A 26,596-nucleotide genomic window follows, 5' to 3' on the forward strand; every position below is an offset into this window, starting at 1 on the left:
CGTGGGAATAAAGTATATCGTCTGCCAGTGGGGGTCCGGCCCAGCGCCACTGATATGATTCCCCGTTTGAGTAGAGCCATAAAGCTGACGTCACTGGTACTGAAGTCTGGCACTTTATTGTTTCTGTGAGCCGCGGGTTGGTACTGTACTGCTGGACAGTGCTGGATGTCGAGTACTGTCTGACTGTCCGACTGATTGTTCGACGTATCATGACGGTACCAGTCTATGTCTTGTGCCATCTCTAGCAGAAAACACTACAACACGCAACCCAGCCGACTTGAAGGATTTGTTGGAATTAACAAACCTATGTAAGTATTTTATTCTAAACTTGTGCTAAATTAAGCCTTATCCCGGTAAACTAATGTTGGTGTTAGCTTTGTTTCATTTGTCGAATTTGTTTTTTTAAAATCGAAAACCAATTTCAATGTTAATTCTTATAAATGTAAAGTGCCATTTTCGAACCGTACGGTTCATGGGGCAAGTAAAGTTCATGTTTTAATTTTACTACAGCATAGGGATAATGTGGTCAGCACTATGCACTTCATTTTCCCTAATATGAATTAGGTACCCATCAGAGCTGGGTGGACTCAGGGACGTTCTACGGATCTGAGCCCGAATTCGAACTCGAGACCTTATGGGTTAGCAGTCTAGCGCTCTACCGCCGTCTCATTTATTCTTTTTAGAAATCTTAATCTAAAAAAATTGATACTTTGTTCCTTAAAGATGTTTTTATTCAAAATTTGATGAATTATTTAAACGTGTGTATATTAGATTGAGTGCTTTGTTTGTGGTTTAGCATTTATAAACAACACTTGGTTGTGTATGTTTGTTCATATTGAGGGTTCACTTAGTGTGAGCATGCATGTGTTCTTGAATGCGTGTGTCAATAGTTGTATGCACGGGTGTGTGTATGCATGTGTATGCTGTATGTGGTACATGCGTGCAATGGCGTCCTTAATCTGGCCATACATATGTGTAGTAATGTGTAGTAATGTGAACACACAGCTGATGGTGTCTGACAGTTGTTGTACCGACGCCGACATTCTGTGTGGGATAGCAGGTCACGTGACTCACAACATACACGATGTAATCACGTGACTAGCACATCATATAGGCCTACATACAGCTATGTGACTAAATCACGACGCAGTCTGGCCATTTGACTCACCACATACACGATCTAATCACGTGACTAGCACATCATATAGGCCTACATACAGTTATGTGACTAAATCATGACACAGTCTGGCCATGTGACTAGCACAAAATTATATTTATAGTCAAATCACAGAAATTATGATCTTGTAAATATATTAACAGGAAACTATCTTTAAGCCTCAGTATCGCTATATTTGTAGTCATTACTTTTCACCAAGATTTTGTAACTGTCAATGTTGTTTAATGTGGGGTGTGGTCGAGTGTTTGAGAGACCCAGTTTTAACCCGATGTTTTCCGGGTAAACGGAAAAAAAGTCACAGGAAAAAAAAACACAGAAAAAAAGTCACAGTTTTTGCTAGGAAAAAAAGTCACAGAAAAAAAGTCACAGTGGAAAAATTTTATCGGAAAAAAAGTCACAGAAATTAAGTCACAGAAAAAAAGTCACAAAAATCTGTTTAGAAATATTTTTATTAATTTGTTAAGAATTGTAAAATTTTGTATGTTTATTGTTGTGGGTTGTATTTTTTGATGGCATAAATATTTATAGACGTTAAAAGCATTATGATTTATAACAATTGTAAGTAAAAATACTCTAAGATAATTAACACAACAATCTCAACTTTTGTTACATATTTAGTTAAATACGCGGTAGAAAAGTTAATTATAAAAGAAATTTTGGCACATTTTGCCGTAGGCTATTCTCTGGTCGGCCTCTCCTCAGTAGGCATTGTCCGAACATATTTTGTGTTGCTGACGTTATGCGTCAATGACAGCCTTTGAACCTTGTCGGCTTTCTGTTTTGATCCTAAGTTTTGTTATGTAATGAGCGTGATAAATGTGGGCAGTAAAGGTGGTTGAACTAAACATAACTATTGTTGCCATGAGTTGAGGGCAGCAAGTCAGATGAACTTACAATTTCACGTTAATTTAATATTGGTATTTAAAAAAAAAAAACACGATGAAAAACGTGGACTTTGGAGCATTCTATTAAATGCTACTAATCTTAAGTTTAAAATAATTACTATCTACATGCTTCATAATAAATATTTGTATATGAATTATAAAAATTCCTATGCGTATACAGCCTACACACATTACATTACATTTAATTAATCCTAAGTTAATTTGCACTCTCTAAATATTTAATACATAAAAGAATTAACAAATATCATGCAAATATATATTTGTGACTTTTTTTCCTGTGACTTTTTTTCCTGTGACTTTTTTTCCTGTGACTTTTTTTCTGTGTTTTTTTTTCCTGTGTTTTTTTTTCCTGTGACTTTTTTTCCTACAATCGTTTTCCGTTCGATTCCGTTGGATAAATCTCTCAAGAAAATGAGGCTAAAAATATGGACGATATTAGCTACGTAGTCATGGAATTTCCCAACACCCCCCCCCCAACCTCATTCCACCTCCATACACCCATCGACACCTCCCTTCACCTCCCTGCACCTCCCTAAACTTCCCTAACCGCCCACCACCTCCCTACACCTCTCTACACTCACCGACACCTCCTTACACCTCTCTACACTCACTGACACCCCCTACACCTCTCTACACCTCCCACCACCTCCATACACCCCACGAGCGCCAAATCCCACCACACCCATACAATAACTATCAGTACTGTATGATTTCTTCCTCACAGGTTAAGACCTCATTCGTATCATTAACGGTCAGTAGAGTAAGACATAATGGCCGAGTTAATCAGGGGCGGCAACTAGGTGTCGCCAATTAAAGAGGGGTAACTGCGGGTATACTTGGGTGGAGGTGATCATGTCTTGTATAAAGAGAACTTTTAAACAAAGGTAGACAACTTGTTGCTGTTAGGATAACTCTACTCACTGATTCGATTATCTCAACATAAAGTTTGGGCTTGGAAAATTACTGGTTTTATGTTAGGTTTAGGGTTAGAGAGTAGCTAGGAATAAAGTCAGACTTTAAATGTTCTGAACAGGTAAAGTAACGATTACGAAATATTTAAATAACTTTAGTTGTAATTTTATTGTATGCTTATCTATACGATTTTGCGTAGAAGAATTTTATTTTTCGCCATATTAACATACAGTTCTTCAATTGCTTATAATTGCTAAATTTTTATATTCTTGGAGCTGTCTTGATGTTACTATTTAAATACAATTATCTGACATGTGTGAAGATTATTAATTAATTTAATTAGGCTGGGCAGTGTGCTAGAGCTTTCGACTACTAACTCAAAAGCCTCGAGTTGGGATTTAGGTCATCCCTGAGTCCACCCAGCTCTGATAGGTACGTTACTCACGAATGCAATATTAGACCATGGCTGGGTCTAGTGCAATATCGGAATAGGTCAAGGTCTAATGCGAGATTGGAATAGTGTTATAACTAGTGCAAGATTGGGCTAGTGTTATAACTAGTGCAAGATTGGGCTAGTGTTATAACTAGTGCAAGATTGGAATAGTGTTATAACTAGTGCACGATTTGACTAGTGCAATAACTAGTGCACGATTTGACTAGTGCAATAACTAGTGCACGATTTGACTAGTGCAATAACTAGTGCACGATTTGACTAGTGCAATAACTAGTGCACGATTTGACTAGTGCAATAACTAGTGCAAGATTGGACTAGTGCTATAACTAGTGCAAGATTGAAATAGTGCTATTAATAGTGCAAGATTGTAATAGTGCTATAACTAGTGCAAGATTGGAATAGGGATACATTATCTAAACGAATTTTTAAAATTATTTCGTCGTTAATGATTAAAAAAACAGTTTAAAATATAAAAAAAGCTAAAATCCTTTATTCTGAACCAAACTATCACATATCACATCTATCAAGCAACCCTCAAAGCAATAACATCAAATTATAATTTTATTTTAACCCTTAACCAAATTTAAACACTTGAATCCGACCATAACCCTGTTACGTGCAATAGTACCAATGCCCCCCCCCCCCCCCCCCACCAAGTAAAAGTGGCCATAAACTACCGCAGGTCTTGACCCCGCTTTCCATGAAATGAGCGGGAATTCCCACTTCATAAGTTCGCCATTCATCTAACAGGGCGCATATCGCGACCTACCGGCGTAACTTGGGCGTTTATCATCCGGGCCCTTTGGATGGATGGACGTAGTGGATAGCGTGTCAACGGATGGAATCCAGAGTCTACCTACAATCACACTATCCATTCATCTGCCCCTGCCTACATCTAATCTGCCCATTTTTTAAAGTCACCCATGTTTATGCTACACTTTAATGGCCTGATTAAATCTACAACCCGACACGACCAGCTTGAAACACAACTTTTCCGTTAGAGGGGACCAGTCGGCCATTGCTCCCCATCATACACATCGATCGCTGTATGGTGGTCAACCAATCAAAAACTTGAAACAAATGAAGTTGTTCTATGAACATTGTGTGGAAAACTACACACACATTATTGAGATTTCGTTTAGGTGTAATGTATGTATGGCTAGGGTCTGGATTAGAATTAAGATTACAAATCTCTTGGTTAAGGATAGTTCTAGGGATAGTGGAATAAAGTTTGGGTTATGGTTATGGTTATCCAGGGCTAGGGCTAGGGCTAGGGCTGGGTTTAAACAGTGAAAGCTAGAAAAACACCAACCTCGGCATGTCATTTCTACTCTCTCAAAGGTGCCACTAATGTTAACTGAAACCTATCGGTATACAGCAACGGCCATTTTGGTACCCCTTACGGAAAAGAACCAACCAACTGTTCACGAATCACGAACCGTTCTAAATCAGCCGGAGAGAAATACTGTAAAGAGAAAGTAGAAGAACACGACCAAATCTTTTCGACTAGCTTGGCTATCGATTTGCCTACTTTCGCTACTGACACCCCCACCTTCCCCCACCCTCCCGGGCAAACACGGCAAGATAGGGGATCGTTTCCCTGCCTGTCGACAGATTTGCGACCACGCAGCAGACGACGGCGCGGCCCTCGCTTTTGCTCAAGCTACCCGTTCAACCCCCCGTTCAACCCCCGTCTTCGATCACCCAGGCAATCCTCGCTGTCCCCCCCCCCCCCCCCCCATATTTCCTCGCTGTCCCCCCCCCCCCCCCCATATTTCCATATCATTAGCTCTGTCATACTTCCTTATGCCCCGTGGCTTAATCAGTCTTAATTTTTTTTACCTCCCCTTCCCCCTCCCCCTCCTTCCCTAACTCCCCCCCCCCCCCCCCTCCGTACATTGCCGAACGTGTCTCCTCCCTCAAGTATTACACCCCCACCCTCCCCCCGACACCACCCCCACCGTCAATCCTCCCCACAACCTAAGACTTCACCGTTCACAAACACCTTCAGCGGTCGGGCTCGCGGTGAAGGCAAAGAAATCCCCGCCCACTTCGCGCCTGATTGGTCACAAAGCCCCCGCGCAGCCAATCACCGACAGGTTTATAAAAAGCAGACAAGAATGGCCGCCTTCGACGCGAAATAATGGCGTCGGAAAATTTTTCAGTCGGACTTTTTTTCAACCTCGCGAACACGATACTATCTGTTTGTTAAAGGAAAAAAATATATATTAAAATAGAACAATACACTTTCACTTATCATCGGGATATTCTTCATTTTTTAAACGACCACTACAGAAACAGTTTTATCGTCGGTATAGTTTTTTTTTCATAATTTCCGTACCGAGATTTGTGTTATATTTAGAACGTGCAGACGACATCACCAGCGGCGTCCAGTGTAGCAGACGTCTGCTACAAGCTTGACGGCGCCTGGATACCGTCCACGACCACAGCCTACCCACGGGGTGGACCCCCAGCCATTCGGCGCGCGGGCACGCTCCTGATTCCGTGCCCCACGGGCTGGTACAATACCCACCCAGGGTAAACCACCCGGCTAATTCAATTATTCGGCTATCGGGACGGTCGGAACTTATAACCACAGGAGGAGGGGCGGAGATCGGAGTCTGTGCTATAGCATAGTACGTGTTTGATTAAATTTTAATTGATTCGTGTTTCAGTCAAGACACGGACGGATAACTTATAAATTGTGTTGTGTTTAAGTTGTGTTTAAGCGCCAGGTTTTAGATGCGTTTATCTTTTTCGAAATCCGTGAAAAAAAATTCAAGAAATATTTCAAGAAATTTGATTGTCAATTGCTGCTAATTATCGTGGATTTTAATTTAATGATCAGAAAATGCACCCTGTAACTACACTAACTATTCTCGCCACGGATAATTAGATTACACCGAAGGTATGTTTTCTTTTGTAGGTTTGTCTGTCGATTTGTGTGTTTGTATATTTCTATGCTTTTTAAAGTTGACATAATTTGGAAATAAAACTGTTTTAACGTATTCACTATTAGTAAAACATATTTTAACTAAACATCAATGAAGACAACACATAATGAGAGACACTCGCCACCAAGATACATAATGATATATATATATATATATATATATATATATATATATATATATATATATATATATATATATATATATAAAATCAGACAGACACATGTGACGCGATACATAATGAGACAAAGACACATGCGAGACACATTTACAATGAGACACAAACACTTTGGCGACACAGATGAAATACTAATACAAATGCGACACAGATATATCATGAGACATAGACACATATGCGACACATTTATAATGCGACACATATGAGATGGAGACACATATGCGACACATATATTTTGAGATAAAGACACATATGTGACAGATATATTATGAGACAAAGACACATGCGAGAGACATTTATAATAAGATACAGATACAAATGCGACACAGATATATCATGAGACAATCACATATGAGACACAGACAAATATGCGACACAGATGATACCTATACAAATGCGACACAGATATATATGCGGCACGGATATATGAGACACATCACAAAATGAGACACGGATATGCCATTGAACATCCCAAGCCTACAACACCATCTTTAAATCCCACATTTTGAGGACAAACCGCAGTTCTATAGCCCCCACCACCCCTTAAGTTAAATGTTACTCACTACATGACTTTTGTGGAATCTCCTCAATTAAATATCCCATGACCCCAGACTTTGGTAAAGTTCTAGTAAACAGTGGAATTGATACCGTGGTGTAAGCGTAAAGGTTTTTATAATTTAAATGTAACGAATTTCAGCAATGTACCGTAATGATTTTTTAAAATTACATTGATGAATCCCACCATTTTAATTCAATGAACTTAGACCTTACCAAACCGTTAGAAGACCACCGCCAGTACCTGACCACAGATAATTAATACAGCATTTTGTGACTTTAAATAGAACTCATTATCTCACTAATTAATTATTATAACAGGTTACCCCACCATTAAAAAAAATAGATTTACCACCATTTACTTTTCTTCATAGCTGATTATTCTACGATTACAATATTTGATCATCTGACCAGCTTCTTACTGGAGAAAGTTGCAGGGTACCTACTAAATACAGCAATAACACTTGAATATCACTAGAAATAAAACATAATGTTGTCACTGTGCTAAAACCACGATATGATATAGGCCTACAAGACAGCTTCGTTACATAGATCTCATTAACTTGTAATTTAATTATTACACTTTCATATACCACAGACATTGAAAATCCTTATCATTTAATTTGATTATTACACTTTCAAACAATACAGACATTGAATTATCATTATCATTAAATTTACATATTTAAACACAGCACGAGATTATACAGGTAGGCCATATATAGATGTCATTAACTTTCAATTAAATTATTACAGTTTAATATAAAAAGACATTAAGATGTCACTAACTTTCAGGGAGACATTGAAATGTCATTAACTTTTAATTAAATTGCAATTTTATGTAAAAAAAACAGTCAAATGTTATTAATTTATAATTAAATTATTACACATTTAAGTGTGCATCTATAACAGAGACAAAAATATATTAATTAACTTTCAATTAACATATTACAGTTAAATATAAATAGACATTGAGATGCCATTAACTTTTAATTACAATATTAAAAATCACAGTTTGATATAACATGTACGTATAGACGTCAGTAACTTTCAATAATTCAATTAGTACTAATCCCAGTTTGATATAGACCTACACTAAGACATTGAGGTGTCATTAAAATCTTTGACCGATCTTTCAAAATCAATCTCTACAATTATATCGTCCTAATTACTTTTAATTAATTTTGTCTCAACTTTTAACTACTATAGTTTCGAATGCTAACCAAGATAAGAATACTAAAACTAAGCCATCCCATGGCGATGGGGGTATAAACTCGAACGGTCAGCGGACATAGTACATAATACGGCAACATATTTTCAGCAAGTCTAGATCTAATTTAATTAAGTAATTAATTTAATAAATCAAGTCGACATTAAAAACAAAATACTTTTGTATCTGCAAAAATTTGGCAGAAGTATTATTCAACACTAAAACTGAAACAGAAAAATAGTAATTAATCTTATTACAATGTTTTTAGACATTCAAACATAATGGCATTAACTTATAACTAACGATATTACTGAAAGTCCTACGATATAAATAAAGCTAATCATTCTAAATTTTGTTCAACATATAAAAAACGTTAATATAACGTTTAAAAAATCAAACAATTAAATTATCTAAAAAAATTATTTTACTGAATTTCGATCTTTTAAATTGGCAACGAAATCAAACAACGAAATGTGAATTGTTTCGTGGCTTAAAAAATAGATTACACGAGCGACTAATCGATTTGAAGAGCAGTTAATTAGTTAAATGAGTCAGGGTTGTAATGAACTCGGCAGTCGGTGGCCGATGTAATGAGATATCATGTCGGCGTCGTTGACAACATCACCGCTTTGGTGATGTTCTTAGGCACATCAGCACACAATGGGTATATGGGATGAGCTGTCTTCTGATGAATGGCAAGCGTACACAGTTAGTTCTCCTAAAGTTTAACATCATACACAGTTCTCCTAAAGTTTAGTATCAAACACAGTTAGTTCTCCTAAACTGACCTAAAGTTTAGCATCACACACAGTTAGTTATTTTAAAGTTTAGCATCACACACAGTTAGTTCTCCTAAAGGTTAGTATTATGCACAGTTAATTCTAAAGTTTAGCAGCATACACAGTTCTCCTAAAGTTTAGTACCATATACAACTTGTTGCCCTAAAGTTTAGCATCATACCAGTTAATTCTCATGAAGTTTAGCATCATACCCAGTTAATTCTCATAAAGTTTACTAAAAAGCATACAACTCAAGCTTAAAAGGGTAAAATAGGTGACAGATAGACAGAGTTTCTTCCAGGCATCTCTTGGCTCGTCCCCCCCCCCCCCCCCCGCGAAGAAAGTCTACCGCCCCATCATCCACCCCGAACGAGATGTAAACATATACTTTTACTAGTGTCCCCCCCCCCCCCCCCCGGAAATATCAAGTACCCCTACTCCCCCTGAGAAAAAATTCAAGAAGAAACACTGCAGATAGATATACAAGAACCAGTTAACGAAAGTGACAGTTTATGTAATAAAAGTAGAATTTATAACATGTTTCATTGGTATATGTGGAAGAGTGACGAGGGGGGGGGGGGGGGCAATAATAAAAAAAACTTGTGGGGGGAGGGGGAGGGAGGGGAGTGGAGTGGAGTGAATTAGGTACAAATAGTTTATTAGGTGGGGTGGGGTACATTGGGTACGAATAAATTGTTTATTGAGCTTTATCATCCATAGAGAATCATCGACACTAAGCCCGTCATTGGTTTAGTTATTATCATGTAGACAATTCTAGACACTTAGACAATCATTGACACATAGACAATCACTGACGCATAGACAATCACTGACGCATAGACAATCACTGACGCCTATTCAATGACAGAGCGCCAGCTGCTTCCCCCAGAAATAAACCCAGTACCACATGAACCCCATTCATAAACCCTGTACCACATGAACCCCATTCATAAACCCTGTACCACATGAACCCCATTCATAAACCCTGTACCACATGAACCCCATTCATAAACCCTGTACCACATGAACCCCATTCATAAACCCTGTACCACATGAACCCCATTCATAAACCCTGTACCACATGAACCCCATTCATAAACCCTGTACCACATGAACCCCATTCATAAACCCTGTACCACATGAACCCCATTCATAAACCCTGTACCACATGAACCCCATTCATAAACCCTGTACCACATGAACCCCATTCATAAACCCTGTACCACATGAACCCCATTCATAAACCCTGTACCACATGAACCCCATTCATAAACCACCTGACGCCGGGGGTTGGTGGGGCATACGTTATTTCATTTCCAACCCGCCACGTAACCAACTCGACAGACATTAGTCTTGTCTGTCAAACGGCAGACTTTTGACGTCGTCCATTGCTGGAGTCGCCTGGTGTGGTCCCGCGCCCCACTTGTGTGACGCCAACATTAAATTTAAAATGGAACCAGTGGCGTCACTATGGGATGTGGTGGGGGTGGGTTAGCCCACTTTCCCAACGGATACCATCTAAAAATAACTTTACATTAAATTAAGAACGTGCTTCATCGAAGTGAAACATAGCGAGTAATCTAAAAGTGAACTATACACAGTGAACATAACAACAGTTCATTTTTTAATCTTGCGTCACTCTTGAAAACAATCTAGTACAACCACCGATTAGCAAGTAATTTCTACCACAATTTTCTCCCTAAAAAACATCAAGCAATTTCCATGTGTTTTTTTTTAATCGAAATAGAATAATTTTTTGTATATCATAGTTCATCTATATACCAATCTAATGAACGTAGGCGGGGATTTGTAATTGTAAAATTGTTTGAGAAAAGTTGACTAAGTTTCGTGTGTAGGTTCGACATCCACACGGAATGTCAGGACATGACATTGTAATGACAGCGTGTTGATTCAAATGTCATCGATTAGTAGCAAATAGGGTATTCGTCGGAAAAAAAAATGTTTCGTTTTTTTTTTGTGTCGTGTTGGTTTTCAGTAGGTAAGGTTATCACGGAGCCAGAGGCGTATCAAGGTAAAACGGTGGGGGGGTGGGGGGTAAGGTTGGTGGGGGGCGCTAATATGTTAACGGTAGGTTGTGACGCCGTAGGCTATAGCGTAACACGGAGAATTAGGTAATTTTCCAAAGTTTATGGAGAGTTTATCTGTTTGATGCATGCTATCTAGTGTGTAGCTAAGGCGATGATGTAGTTGGTGTGTAGCTTGGATAGTGGTTGGGTTAGTTGGTGTGTAGATTGGATAGTGGTTGGGTTAGTTGGTGTGTAGTTTGGTAAGTGGTTAGGTTAGTTGCTGTATAGCTTAAATAGGTGTATATTTTGCCTAGTTGATGATGTGTAACAGTATTGGTTAGAGTGTGTATGTTTGTATGTATATGTTTGTATAGGATACATTGTGAGTATTTATAAAAGTATGAACTTGTATGTGTGTTAGTAAATGATTATGTGTATGCGTACGAGTGAGTATTTACTAATGTTACTATGAGGATCAGTATACCTGTGATTCTCTGTATGAATATGTTGAGTTGTTTAAAGTTTGTGTTTGTATGTGTATGTGTGTTATTGTATTTATGTTATGCTAGTGTGTTTATGTGTGTGTTAGTGTGATTATGTGTGTATATGTGTGTTGGCGTGTAAGTACTTTAGATATCATCTCCCCAGCCTCTGTGCACATCGAGAAAGCTAAAAATAGCCGCGTGTCGTCACGTCACCATCGATTGGAGCGGCTCGACTTTCGGCTCGATACGTCACAGACCCCACCAGCGGGGGTAGTGATTAACCCGGGGGAGGGGGTGGGTAGTGATTAACCCGGGGATGAAGACTGTAATTAGATGGTTAGGGTTAGCGTTGATCAGTTCTGTGCTGGGAGCTGGAGACGGCTGGCGTGTCGTTAGAGACAAACGATTACACAGCAACAACACTTATTCACAGGCTAGTTGTACTACTGATGGTGTGGTAGTTGATGGTGTGGTAGTTGATGGTGTGGTAGTTGATGGTGTGGTAGTTGATGGTGTGGTAGTTGATGGTGTGGTAGTTGATGGTGTGGTAGTTGATGGTGTGGTAGTTAATGGTGTGGTAGCTAATGGTGTGGTAGTTCACTGTGTGGTAGTCCATGGTGTGGTAGCTCATGGTGTGGTAGAACAACTCATAGTGGTATTACATTGCTATATGGCAACCCATTTCATTAGCGCAATGATTCTGTGCGTCACATTGTTTACACAATATCTCTGATAGATCTACATGCAAAAAAGTTCCAAAAAAATATTTCTTTTTAAATAAATCGAATCATTCAAAATAATATCTTTACTTCACTTTACAATGTTGGCAATTGGGTGGACGGGGGAGATTAGGATACTATATTTACTAATGAATGAGTTATTTAATTGAGTTAATTAATAATTAGTAAAATAAATGTTTCGGACATACAAAAACTCACTTTAACATAGCGTAATGTAGATTCTAGCAATTTAGAACGTGTACACATATGTTACGACTATGAGTGATTTATGGTGACTAGTGACATACGTAGGCCTATGTGTAATTTTTCATGTATGAGGTGTATTGTCCTTCCGGAGTAGCTTTTTGTTAATTTACTACATTTAAAAGTATTCATTAATTTTTTCGTCAAATACTTCAGTTAATTAAATGTTACTTAATACATATTAAGTTAAATGTTACTTAATACATATTAATTTATGAGTAAAAATACTACAGTTAATTAAATGTTAATACATATTAATTTATGAGTAAAATTACTACAGTTAAAAGAAACTAAAATATAAAATGAATTTCTTATTAGAAGAACTAAATTAAACAGTTTTAAAAATGTCTATTCCTTTCTCAGTAAACTGACTTATCTCTGTTTTAAATACGTTTTCTTGGGTCATTGACGTTGGTCTTTTTTATTTTGGGGTTGGGGGGAGGGGCATATCAGAAGTGTATTTAGGGAGGACATTATGATAAACTTATGTATGTGTATTTAGTGAAGAAATTATGTTATGTTTATGTATGTGTATTTAGTGAAGAAATGCTAGCAATACAAAAACATTTAAGCGCAAGACATTTAATTCCAGTTACTCAAAGGCTAATGACCGCAGATGAGAAGACTGGGTTCTATTAGGGTGGTTAGCAATTAGGAAATTATGTCTTTAAACTAATCAATATTCTTGTAGCGTTTTAAAACATCGTTCTTAGCCGATTTCTAATGTGCATGCAATGTAGGTATTTTCTGATAGAAATAGTTTGTATAAAGTGGAATGGTTTACTTTTTTTTTTTATAAAGACGTGTGTTCGGGTCATCTCATTTCATTGTTTCTATTTAACTACGTCACGATGTTTCTTAACTGGGTATTTGCCATTTGACATGATTAGTCGTGGCTATAGCTTTATTCGAGAATGATTGGATGCTTAATTGGTGTAAATGTTCAGGTAATTAGCTAAGTTGTAACTCACGAATATTAATGCTGTGTGTGTGGGGGGGGGGGGGGGGGAGGGGGGGGTCTGACACCCCCTCCCTCATGTGACGTTAAAGTTCTCCAACAGCTCCTCCCTCCTGTGATGTCTGATGTCACTGACATACCCTCCTGTTAGGTCAAAGATCTCTGACACCCCAACTTTTCTGAACCATGTCACACCCCCCCCCCCCTCCACGAATCAACTTACCTCTTATCATGTGCCAGCATATCGAGCCCGCTTCATCTTTTTTTTTCTGAAAGAAGTAATATCTGTCGCTACCTATGGCTACATGTCCTATCGACGGTAGCACATATGCAAACAGTAGGAGACCCCCCACCAATGGTAGCACACAGCTAATAGTAGCCAACGACCCCCCTCCCCTCCACACCAACCCAACGGTCACACACAGCAAATAGTAGCCAACGCCCCCCCCCCCCCCACTCGTTACGGTAGCACACAGCAAACAGTAGCAGCCCCCCCCCTTCCCCCATCTACGGTAGCAAATAAAGCTACAAGAAATAGCAAAGATAGCACACAAACCACTACATTTTGCTAAACGGAGGCAAGTTAAACCATCTCTGATTAGCCTACATTAGAACGCGAGCTGAGGAAGATTGTTACATATATACACATATCACATGAACAAGAAGAAAACAATACCACATTTCCTGAACATGTACTTAAATTAAACATGTACTCTAATTAAAGATGTTCTCACATTAAACATGTACTCTAATTAAAGACACTCAAATTAAGCGTGTACTCAAATTAAACATGTACTCTAAAGACACTCAAATTAAGCTTGTACTCAAATTACACATGTACTCAAATTAAAGATATACTCTAATTAAAGATATACTCAAATTAAATATTTACTCAAATTAAACATGTATTCAAATTAAACACGCGCTCAAATTAAATATGTACTCAAATCCAACATGTACTCAAATACGTACTCAAATTAAACATGTACTTAAATTAAACATGTATTCAAATTAAACATGTACCCAAATTAAACATGTATTCAAATTAAACAAAGTAGCAACAGTATAAAAATAGTATGCTCAAATAATTGTATAGATAATCGGCTCAGTATGCTAAAATTGATAATGATCACAAAAATAAATAGTTTAGCTAATAAATTAGTGTCGCCCGTTCTCTCACGCTATATGATGTTAACATTCTTTTAAAAATTGAATATTATAATGCCTAGTTTACGCTCTTAAAATCATTATGGTATATTATAATTATGTCCTCTTCTTGACCATAAATATTAAATATTTAGAATATAAACTTTTTTCTATAATAAAATAATTATCTTTAGCATATTTAAAATCCTCTGGTATTTGAATATTCAACTTATTCCATGAGTTTTAACTTTCTCTAGAACATTCGGCAATTATGTAACCTACACCATTGTTCTCTCTAAAAGTAAAACATCGTGTGCAACTTATATTTTAGGCGCGGGTTCTAAAGTCTTATTAAAGGACACATTTATTGTACAAAATGACTGCGTGGCACCTCAAAACTACTGCGCGGCCGCACAGCTTAGAGGCAACATTGACCTACACCTACGGTCAAGGCTGGTTGTCCTGTCCACTCATCCCCCAATGTAACCGTGCTTGCTACAATATATTCTGTGTAAACTCCATATTGTGTAACTTCGGGTGCTACAATATATTCTATGTAAATCCCACATTGTGTAACTATGCTACAATTCATTCTACGTAAACTCTACATTGTGTAACTGCGGATGCTACAATATATTCTATGTAAACCCCACATTGTGTTACTATGCTACAATACATACTGCGTAAACTCCACATTGTGTAACTATGCTAAAATATATTCTATGTCAACTCTACATTGTGTAGCTATGCTACAATACATTCTATGTAAACTCTACATTGTCTAACTGCGGATGCTACAATAAACTCCACGGTTAAACAAGTCGTCTACGGTAATGAGCACACGAACAATCAGACTCACACCTGAATGCCGCAACATAAGCAGCAACCAGCGCGCGACGCACGTGCATCGGTAACGGCCGTGTCGCTGGGTGCAAGTGCCATTGTCCAGTGGGGTCAGGGGGAGGGGAGGCGCCTGATTGACTAGGTGTTACGGACAAACACATATTTAATAAGTGTGTCAAGCAATTAGCCCAACCCCGCGTGGCGTGAACTCATTCCGGCATTCAGACGAGCCCGTGGTTCACTTCTAAAGACAATAAACTCGAATCTTTTGTATGAAATTCTTTTATTATTTTAGTTTCTTTAACGCTGGTAAATACACGCATAACACAGATATGAATAAATGATAAGAAAATGCATTACGAACAAACGGAGCTATCCTATACCCCTAGGGTGGGATGATATCCTATACTTTCTGGAAGATTGAGAGAAAAACAACGTTTAAATACCCCGCAGGTTTTTGTTGTGTACAAATTTATAAAACATGTGAGTGTTAAGGCGGGATTGTTGAGAAATGTCGAGCGACCTGACGACAATGGCGATGACGTAGGTGTTTTGATGACGTGTCGTGCTGCTAATGCTTAAGGTGGTAGGTTTTTTCATCTCTAATGGACGGTGGGTGTATAAGAAATTGTGTTCAACTTTTGTCTAGATGGGTGGGTTAGATTTCACAGGTTTCACAGCGTTTTGTTTCGCTAGCGTTTCTGTTGCTAAGTGGTCAACTTGAGAAGTATGAAGTTTACACATTTTTTTGTTGTTGTTGTAGATGTATTTTTGTTGGCATTGTGTGTAGACGATTAAGGCGAGAACATGATACATTTAACTCTAATAAGTGTATTTCTATGTGTGTGTGTATGTGTGAGAGATTGTGTGTGTGTGTGATCGCGATAAAGAAAAAAAAAGAGGGGGGGGGGTATAAGGGATGATAGTTCGGGCGGTTTAAAATTTAGAAAGGTATGTAATATCTAGAGGAAATGTTCGAGATGTTCGTGTTTTAGTTTCATTATTGTGTTGTCCAGTGTGGTCTACATTGTAAGAGTGTAGATGTTAGATAAGGATTGATAAGCAACATTTCCTCTAAGCTGCGCGGTTGCGCGGCCGCGCAGTAGTTTTGAACCTGAGGCGAAGTCATTTTCTAAAGTACTGATATCTTTGTATAAGACTTTTAGCACACCGCGCACACAAAATACAAGTTGCAAACTAGCTTTTTCGCCTTAGAGGGAATGTTGTCGATAGAGATGATGTATTTTTAAAACTCTATTTTTAACATTCCAGTTTACTTGATACATTATTTCCACTACACAATTTAAAAAAAAAACAATCTTTCGTAAACAAAGACAAGTAAATCAAAACCACCTACAAACCTTCAGATAGGATGCGCTAACAAAACCATCTACAAACCTTTAGATAGGATGCGCTAACAAAACCACCTACAAACCTTCAAATATGATGAGCTAACAAAACCACCTACAAACCTTCAAATATGATGAGCTAACAAAACCACCTACAAACCTTCAAATATGATGAGCTAACAAAACCACCTACAAACCTTCAAATATGATGAGCTAACAAACCACCTACAAACCTTCAAATATGATGAGCTAACAAAACCACCTACAAACCTTCAAATATGATGAGCTAACAAACCACCTACAAACCTTCAAATATGCTGAGCTATTCTCAACACTCAGTAGCAAGGACCAGTACAAGTTGAAAACCACGATCACAATCTTGGTTTAATTAGCTTTATTAATCTAATCAGCGGCTAAACTAGACAGTTTGTTTATTGTATCTGATCAATGTAAAATGTTCTTGAGTTTTCTGACATCAGCGTCAGAAACTCGTCAGAATCCTTGAACGATGTGTGCTATTTTGGGTACCAGTGGCGATTTCTATAGCGGTATAACAGTCCAATGAGCTATATTTATTATGTTTGAAATTCTTACGGAGACCATCGACATGAACGTTCTTTGAGCTTTTAGTCTTTGTTTTTATGGTTATTGTCTTTAGGCTAATTAGTTCATTTCTAAACTGGCTTTAATTAACTTTTCTTAAGTTATCAGGCAATGATCTCGACCAAGTGTCGTCTTACCTTAACACACGGGCTAAAACGATACACAAATGTGACAGATAGCGCCCGTAGTATTCGGATTACTACACCAAGACATCGGGGTGGTATTCCATTGTGGGATTTTGTGGTATATGTCATAAGTGTGGTTAAACATTTTTATACCGTATAATATGGAGTATGGGTATATTAGCATTTTTATACTGTGTTATATATTTTTGGGGTGGTGTATTCAGAGGCGTAGCTACCCATTTAGGCGCCGGGGCGAACTATCAAATTTGTGTCCCCACTCTAAATTTATACATTGTTTTTCGCATGGGCAAAAAAGCGCCCCATCCCCCAATTTTACTAGTCATTATCCCTTCACAGTTTGCATTATGACATCAAAAAATTAATGTAGAAAACAGTTAAATTAGGTAGGAAATCAAGCAGTCATCTATATTGTTAGCTACGACTGTAAATCATTCACTAATGAGCTTTTTAGTATTTTTTTATCCCGTTTGGCGCCCCCTTAGGTTTTGCGCTGGGCATGCCGCCCCACCCGCCTTCCCCTAGCTACGCCTCTGGGTACATTGCCTCTAGATCATTGCCTTTGAATTTAATTTTCTTACTTCTTATTTAAGAAAACAAAACTTCAGCCTTTAAAATGGTTGAATAAACATGTTGTAAAAATTGACTTACATAATTATGTTTCTATTTGCTTGTTTCTAATGAGTGTGTAGTAAGCAATTAGCTCTAAAATTATGTGGTGTTCGTCATTTATTTTTAAAATTCCCAATATCTTCTATAACATTTTGTTTTGATCATCGGATGGGTGGGGGTGGGGTGAACGTAAAGTGTACAGTTACATTTAACATTAGGGGTGGGTGTCTAGAAATGTTTCGTGATTTTTGTATGGATAATGTGGTCGAGACAAAACATTCTCATTTGTTTCTGGTGTTATTTAATATGTGCACGGAACTATTTTATAAATAGAGAATACATCTTCTATACTTCTGAGCCTGCAGTTTCACCAAGTTTAAAATATATGGGTAAGAATGGTTTAATTACCGTATAATGATCGTAATATAGTGATTTCATAAATGGGTATCGATAACCTGTGAATAATCTAATTATTAGTAGCTGTTTACAACATTAATACGGCTTCTAAAGTCACCAAGTTCTCATTTTCGTATTTGCCAACTAGCTTTTTTCAAACCAAAAATGAAATTATTTTTATAAAATCGGTAACAATATATATAAAAGTTAGTTTCGCTATTGTTAAGGTACTTAAAAATCGTAATCAATGGTAATGATAGCCTGCAAGATGTAGGCTAGCTTACAAAATATAGCCTACGTCAAATTGTGATTGTTTTTAAAGAAGCGTACAGTTTGTCATTATTTTTTAGAATGCTTAACAAATTGTCCTAAACGTAGTTACAATTTTAATATAATATTATTGCCTAGGCCTACTGATACTTAATTTGATTATAGTTTAGTAAAAATTTTTTATAATTGTTGCATTTTGGGTACTCTATTTTAAAATCTTAAAACGAGGCTTAGTTACAAATAGCTGCTTTGTTTTTTTTTTTGTTATCAGCGGGAATCATGTTCCAAACACATAATTTAGTTCGGAAATTTATCTCCTGGCTAACGAGATTTCGAATTTTAAGTGAGATAGACCGAGACTTAGACGCCCTATAATGGTAGTAGATCTGAAAACCTTTAAATAAGTAAAAAAAAAAAACCACAAAAACTTCAATACACCTAGGGTACGTCTAATCGATATCACGCCATTTAAATGAAGTTTCTGTACTTTACTGTTCCGGAAAAATGTTATAAAAATTTTCTTCCCCGACCCTTGGAAATCCCCACAATCTATTTATAAACACGTGAACATACTGTTGTGTAAACATCGGTCTCTGACGGTCGCCGCAGGGGTTCTGGTGCCGAGTGCCAGGGTGGGGTGGGGTGGGGGGGGGGGGGTGGGGGGGTAGTGAAGGCGCCGACAGCTTGTGTTAGTTTTAGCTTTAATCTATCAATTATGCAATCACCCGCACAATATACGAATCAATAATTTCTTCAGAATTGTGAACTTTAAACGAAAACAGTTTACCTTACTTCATGACATTAGAAGTAATATTTCTTCAGAAGGTAGGACATTAAAAGAAAACACTTTTGCACAATTTCCTCTCTTCACGAACGATAACAGTAAGGAATATTACAATATTTTTTGTTTGTTTTTGCTGTAAAGTTTAAAAAAAAATAACAATCTAAAACACGATTGAACTACCGGTAATTTTATTGTTTTCTCGTAAACAATAATGAAAAAAAAATATTTTCAAGAATCGTTTTCTTCTTCTTCTATTGTTTTTAATCTTTTTTTTTTTCTATTAAGCGAAGTTCAGCTCGTCCAATTACATGTGGTCTTATTAATTGCCCTGATTTTAAATTATCATTTCAATTATCAGTTACGGTTTTAATATGCGTGTAAGCACTTTGAGAGTTAAGTTGATTAAGGATTAGGACTAAGATTATATTTAACCTCTTGACAAAAGTCTTGAGCATTTGAAGGTTTGGTTCTTATAAAATGATTGGCAGCAAGTACAGAAGGTGCAGTGTCTGGTTGTAAAGCTAATCTAGTTAGGGTTAGGGTTATGGCTGGGTTAGGGTTAGGATTATGGCTGGGTTAGGGTTAGGGTTATGGCTGGGTTAGGGTTAGGGTTATGGCTGGGTTAGGGTTATGGCTGGGTTAGGGTTAGGGTTATGGCTGGGTTAGGGTTAGGGTTATGGCTGGGACTATGACTGGGATTAAGGAAACGTTAATTACCAATTAATAGATGTTTTAATACATCGCACCGATATATCAATACAGTGTTAATCAATTAAAATTTTGATTATTTTAATGTTGATGAAGCAGAATAGGCTTTATAAAAATATATCAAAAACGAAAATTTCATAAAACTTGATGTTAAACCAACGACGTGGTATCTACAGATTCACAATGTTATTTTATAGATAACTTGAAGATCATGAGCTAGACTTGAGATAGATACACTCAATCAGGCACACCATAAGTTTGCCTTTTGCTCAGTTCATCCTTTTCCATTCCTGCCCAAGGCACATGGGGCAGATGAAGTAGAGTTTATCTGTTTTATAGATCTCGGCATATGAACGGATAGTGTAGTCAGGACTATTCCCAGCGGTCTTTTTTTCCCTAACGTGAACTGGGTGGACTCATGGACGTTCTACGGACTTGAACCCGGATTCGAATTATAGACTTTCGGGCTTGAAAGCTCTCTACCACTAGGCCACGCCGTCCCTCCTTTTGTTTTTTGAGTTAGGGACACAGACTGAGATATGTTAATCACGGAGCCAAACAAGAGGCATCTGGATCGTATGTCGTTGAGTTGTTTAACAAATCTATGGCAACAAAGTCTCATAACTTTGAGTCTTTCAATAGTTAGTACAATTCCATAGTCAGATTAAGCAATAATCGGATACACATTTATTGCCTACACTACACACTTTATCTAAACCTAACCCTAACTTTATGTATCAGCCCAAATTTATCCGCTAATCTTCTCGTCATGAGTAAGGTATTTGAAGTGAGGCGACACATTTCACAACTTACGTGTTGTTGTTTTTTTTTTGTGCATTTTAGTCTAACGATCACGTACATTTTCTCCCTCAGCGTGACTATGACGTGACAAACATCAATAAAGTCTGGGACTATCACGTGACATACTGTGAGGTCTCCGCATCAAAAGTTTAAAAATGGCGGCTACCCGTCCGTAACATAAGCCAATACCATTTTTTAATCCACTCAATAATTAGGGTTATTAACGGTAAAAATATTTCTTAGCTAATTATTATCGAACCGGTGGGGAAGGGGTTCAATAGGATGTGGGGGTGGGGATGTTCCGTAAGACAATGTCAAGGTCATACAAAGAGACGGAAGCAATCTGTGAGCAGACGATTTATATTTACATCTACGACTAGTTAGAATTGATGTACGGATTTTTTTCCATGTCGTCCCCGCTAAATTCCACCCCCCCCCCATCCTCACCGATGTTTATCATTACATAACCACACGACTCTCACACACAAACACATATACATACATAGACGGGTGGATTGATCGTCCCCCACCCCCCTCGCTGTAATGAAGCTAATAACGGCGGAAAAAAATGGCGACTCCGGTTATAATTAGACATCCTTGATTGTAATTATCATAATTAAAACGCGCGTGTTGATTCCAGCCTTTATCTGAGCGGCAGCGACCTGTTATTTGATATCTCTTTATCTGTTCTCACTTGATCTCTGTCTATCTGCTCACAAAGACGCTGAAATCGCAGACAAAGGGAGGTAGATACTTTCTAGAGGAAGCAACTCTTTAAAAGTGTTTTATGAGATTTTTTTTTTTAGACAAACCGATGATTGGGTAATGAATACTTTAATACTTTAATGCTGTAATGTTGAGAATAATGAAAAAAAAATCTAATTAACTTTTGATTAACTTGTAATTAAGTTATAAAATGTGGTGGTCAAGAAGTTCAAATATCGTAAAGATTGGTTTCGTATCTAACACTGACCAAATCCGAGTCTCCTCAGACTTAATTGGTACCTAGAAATACTTCAGCTATATGGGTATGATGTAGTACAGTTGTTAAAATAGTTGTTTAAATAGTAGCCTTCAGTAGCCCTTAACACCATAGCTGTAGACCAGAGGCGTCACGAGGACGGTGCTAGGGGGGTACCAGTGTTTCTTCCAGACTTTTTTCTCCGGGGGGGGGGGGCACTTGAAATTTTCGGGGTGACGGACTGAAATTTCCGGGGGGGGGGGGGGGGGTAGACCTTCTTTGAGAGAGGGGCACCCCGAAGAGATGCCTGGAAAAAACTCTGGGGGAGGGGGGTGCGGACCGCACCGGGTGACACCAAGGCAAAAAAATTGCAAAATTTATATTAAAAATTACTTTTTTTTCCAGTTTAAATACTGAATGATTAAAGTTAAATAGACCTTTAAGTACAAAGTGACAATATCGACAAAAAAGGGGTGGGTTGATGGAACATAATCCAAGCCTCAGCCCCTGTACAAGTTCTATCACTTCATTGTTGTCAATCTATGTGTCTATGTCTATATGTAGTGTTTATGTCTATTTATGTAGTGTCTATGTCTTTGTCTATTTATGTAGTGTCTATGTTTATATATGTAGTTTTTATATTACATTTATTTAGATCATATGTTAATCTATGTAGTATCTACATCATTCTATGTAGTACCTATGTCCATCTATGTAGTGTATGCCTACTATGTCTATTTATGAAGTGTCTATGTTTATATATGTAGTTTATATATTATATCTATTTTGTTGTATATCAATCTATGTAGTATCTATGTCAATCTATGTAGTGTCTATGTCTACCTGTGTAGTATATGTGTCTTCTTATGTAGGTTCTAGGTCTATCTATGTAGCTTCTATGCTTTGTCTTGTAATACTGTTTGCCGGTTTATTTTACATATGGCTTATCCATTTTAACCATCTTTTCCCAATTTATTTTGTGTTTTCCCATACTGTTTGTGATGGGTACTGTATCAAACCGCTTAAATTTTCCATACACTCTGTAGGCAGATACACAAACTGAAACTCAAACAAAGTTTGAAGAATTTTTTCTACACCTTGTCGATTTGAATGTAATAAACGTCCTAGGAACAGTTTTTTTATCTCGATTCTATTCCTCCCCCACCAGATGGCGTACCACCCCTACATGTATCAGAGGTCTGCCGACTTCCAAGGTCAATCGACCCACCCCTCGCAGTTCCTGCCCTCGAGGGTGACGCCCTTCTCCTTCCCCATCGGGGCGCCCTTCTCCATCAACGCTGGGGCGGCCCACACTGCGGGGGTGGCGGCCTACTGCCAGAATCCTGGCGCCCTCAACACCCTGCCCAGTTTCCTGTTGGCGGACTATATGTCACACCCGGAGTACTATAGAACACTCAGGTAAAGAAGAACATTTATAGAACGCTCAGGTAAGGTAGAACATTTAGATATAGAACACTCAGGTGAGGTAGAACATTTTTAGAACACTCAGGTAAGGTAGAACATTTAGATATAGAACACTCAGGTAAGATAGAACATTTATAGAACACTCAGGTAGAATAGAACATTTATAGAACACTCAGGTGAGGTAGAACATTTATAAAACACTCAGGTAAGGTAGAACATTTATAGAACACTCAGGTAAGGTAGAACATTTATAGAACACGCAGGTAAGGTAGAACATTTATAGAACACTCAGGTAAGGTAGAACATTTATAGAACACTCAGGTAAGGTAGAACATTTAGATATAGAACACTCAGGTAAGATAGAACATTTATAGAATACTCAGGTAAGTTAGAACATTTATAGAACACTCAGGTAAGGTAGAACATTTAGATATAGAACACTCAGGTAAGATGGAACATTTAGATATAGAACACTCAGGTAAGGTAGAACATTTATAGAACACTCAGATAAGATAGAACATTTTTAGAACACTCAGGTAAAGTAGAACATTTATAGAACACGCAGGTAAGGTAGAACATTTATAGAACACTCAGGTAAGGTAGAACATTTATAGAACACGCAGGTAAGGTAGAACATTTATAGAACACGCAGGTAAGGTAGAACATTTGTAGAACAGGTAGAATAGAACATCTATAGAACACTTAGGTAAGGTAGAACATTTAGATATAGAACACTCAGGTAAGATGGAACATTTAGATATAGAACACTCAGGTAAGGTAGAACATTTATATAGAACTCTCAGGTAAAATAGAAAATTTAGATATAGAACACTCAGGTAAGATAGAACATTTAGATATAGAACACTTAGGTAAGATAGAACATTCAGAAATAGAACATTCTTGTAAGATAGAACATTTAGATATAGAACACTCAGGTAAGATAGAACATTTAGATATTATAGAACATCTACATTAGACAGAACATTTAAATAATCATAAGATAGTATATAGAGTGTATATTACAACTGACAATATCACCAGAAATTTACGCTAGTTAATTATATCATTTAATTAAAAATACATTTAATGAAATATTAGATGAATTTGCCATCAGGTTAATTTCATATTGGTTAAGTAATTGGATGTTTAAGAAATAAATGTTAAGCACTGATCAGAAAAAACTTCAAGAATTGCATTTTTACTTTCTAATATACAAAGTATAGAGAAAGTCTTGTTATAGTGCAAAAACAAACCGGGAATGATCTCCCCTAAACTTTCTCGAATATTCTTATATAAAACAACAGGGGATGGAAACTCGGGATATAGTTATACTTTTTAATCCATTTTAAATACTTAAACTTTTTCAAATAAAATAGAATATCATTGAAAAAAGAATTGCGCACCAAGCGAACGCCAAATAAAGATGTTCATAATAGTGCGCAATATTATTAGTACTTTATAAATTTACATGCGTTTTTTCTGAAATCGGAAATAGCGTAAATAAGTACTTCCGGTCAACGGAAATTACTCAAAATTTGACAGAAGGTAGAGAATTAGATTTTTTATACATGTGAAATTTCATTTATCTATCTGAAATAGTACTCGAGTTATAGGCTTTTGAAAAATTCAAAGTTGAAAAAGTACCACTTCCGGTTATCGGAAATTGCTCAAAAGTTGACAGGGTTCTACGATTTTGATAAAATACTTATATATGAAATTTCATCAACCTAGCTGTAACGGTACTCAAGTTATCGTGTTTACACACACACACACACACACACACACACACACACACACACACACACACACCACACACACACACACACACACACACACACACCACACACAGACACACAGACATACGGACAAGATTGCAAAATTATGTTTTTCCGTATCAGTGAGGTGTAAAACGTCGAGATTTGCAAAAATCTCGATTTTGTTTTTCACGATTACAAGACCTTTCTCTATACTTCGTATATACGAGAGAGTAAAAATGGATTAAAAATTATTTCTATATTCCGAGTTGACATCCCCCGAAAGTTTAAGGGAGATCACTCCCGGTTTATTTATTTGGTGCACATGAAAACTTTTTTGACGACTAGAGCTGTACACGTACAATAATAATAACAGAATAATTGTTGACTTAATGCACGCGAAAACTTATAGAATTCTGTTTACTGTACAGAGCCGCGGCGGGATTCGAACCCAAGGACGACGGGCGTGAAGGACAACCCTAAAGCTGAGCTGGGACGGGATGAACCTCTGGGGGACACATTCCACCACCACGGCACCGAGATGGTCATCACCAAGTCGGGCAGGTGAGACGTTTACCTGATGTTGCTGTTATGGGCGGGGGGGGGGGGGGATGTTGACCTGTTGTTGCTGTTATGGGGGGGAGGGTAAATGTTTACCTGTTGTTGCTGTTATGGGGGAGGGGGTAAATGTTTAGCTGTTGTTTGCTGTTATGGGGGGGGCGTTAAATGTTTACCTGTTTGTTGCTGTTATGGGGGGTGGGGGGTAAATGTTTACCTGTTGTTGCTGTTATGGAGGGGGGGGGGGTTAAATGTTTTAGCTGTCGTTGCTGTTATGGGGGGGGGGGGGGTAAATGTTTGGCTGTCGTTGCTGTTATGGGGGGGGAGGTAAAATGTTTAGCTGTCGTTGCTGTTATGGGGGAGGGGGGGGGTTTAAATGTTTACCTTTCATTTCTGCTTTAGTGTGTGTGTGGGGGGGGGGGGGTAAGAAGTTTATCTGTAGTTTCTGCTGGCTGGTCATTTCAAAATGTTGGGGGATGGGGGGGGGAGGGGTTGAATTGTACCCGTGATTTCTGTTGGACACTTCAAAGGTCTTGGGGGGGGGGGGAGGTCGGGTGTAAAATATTCACCCCGTGACCTTCTGGTGCTCTCTAAAAGTCTGGGGGGTGGGGGAGGTGGCGGTTAGGGTGTTAGGAAGTTTACCTATGATTTCAGGTGGGAATTTCAAAT

General features: G+C 37.8%; 1 protein-coding gene across 2 annotated transcripts; it reads left to right on the forward strand.

Moving 5' to 3' along the window:
- Positions 1-218: 218 nt before the first annotated feature.
- LOC131951952 (uncharacterized) lies at positions 219-25,880 on the forward strand. Of its 2 annotated transcripts, none has more exons than XM_059314422.1 (3): positions 219-308; positions 23,359-23,609; positions 25,801-25,880. In XM_059314422.1, the coding sequence occupies exons 2-3, from the start codon at positions 23,359-23,361 to the stop codon at positions 25,850-25,852; spliced, it is 303 nt and encodes a 100-aa protein (XP_059170405.1). In that variant the 5' UTR covers positions 219-308; the 3' UTR covers positions 25,853-25,880. The 2 variants fall into 2 exon arrangements, with proteins under 2 accessions (XP_059170405.1, XP_059170404.1); XM_059314421.1 differs by lacking the exon at positions 219-308 and adding an exon at positions 5,835-6,356.
- The last annotated feature ends 716 nt before the right edge of the window (positions 25,881-26,596 follow it).

Source organism: Physella acuta, unplaced genomic scaffold, assembly GCF_028476545.2.
Source record: "Physella acuta isolate Inbredline_101_S28 unplaced genomic scaffold, ASM2847654v3 ptg000841l, whole genome shotgun sequence".
Classification (NCBI taxonomy): Eukaryota; Metazoa; Mollusca; class Gastropoda; family Physidae; genus Physella; species Physella acuta.

What these genes read in the sequence shown, in the direction of transcription:
- LOC131951952 (XM_059314422.1), top strand. Translation starts at nt 23,359, where the DNA reads ATGGCGTACCACCCCTACATGTATCAGAGGTCTGCCGACTTCCAAGGT. An exon ending in GAGTACTATAGAACACTCAG is followed by an intron (nt 23,610 to 25,800) that starts GTAAAGAAGAAC and finishes TTTACTGTACAG; the next exon opens with AGCCGCGGCGGGATTCGAAC.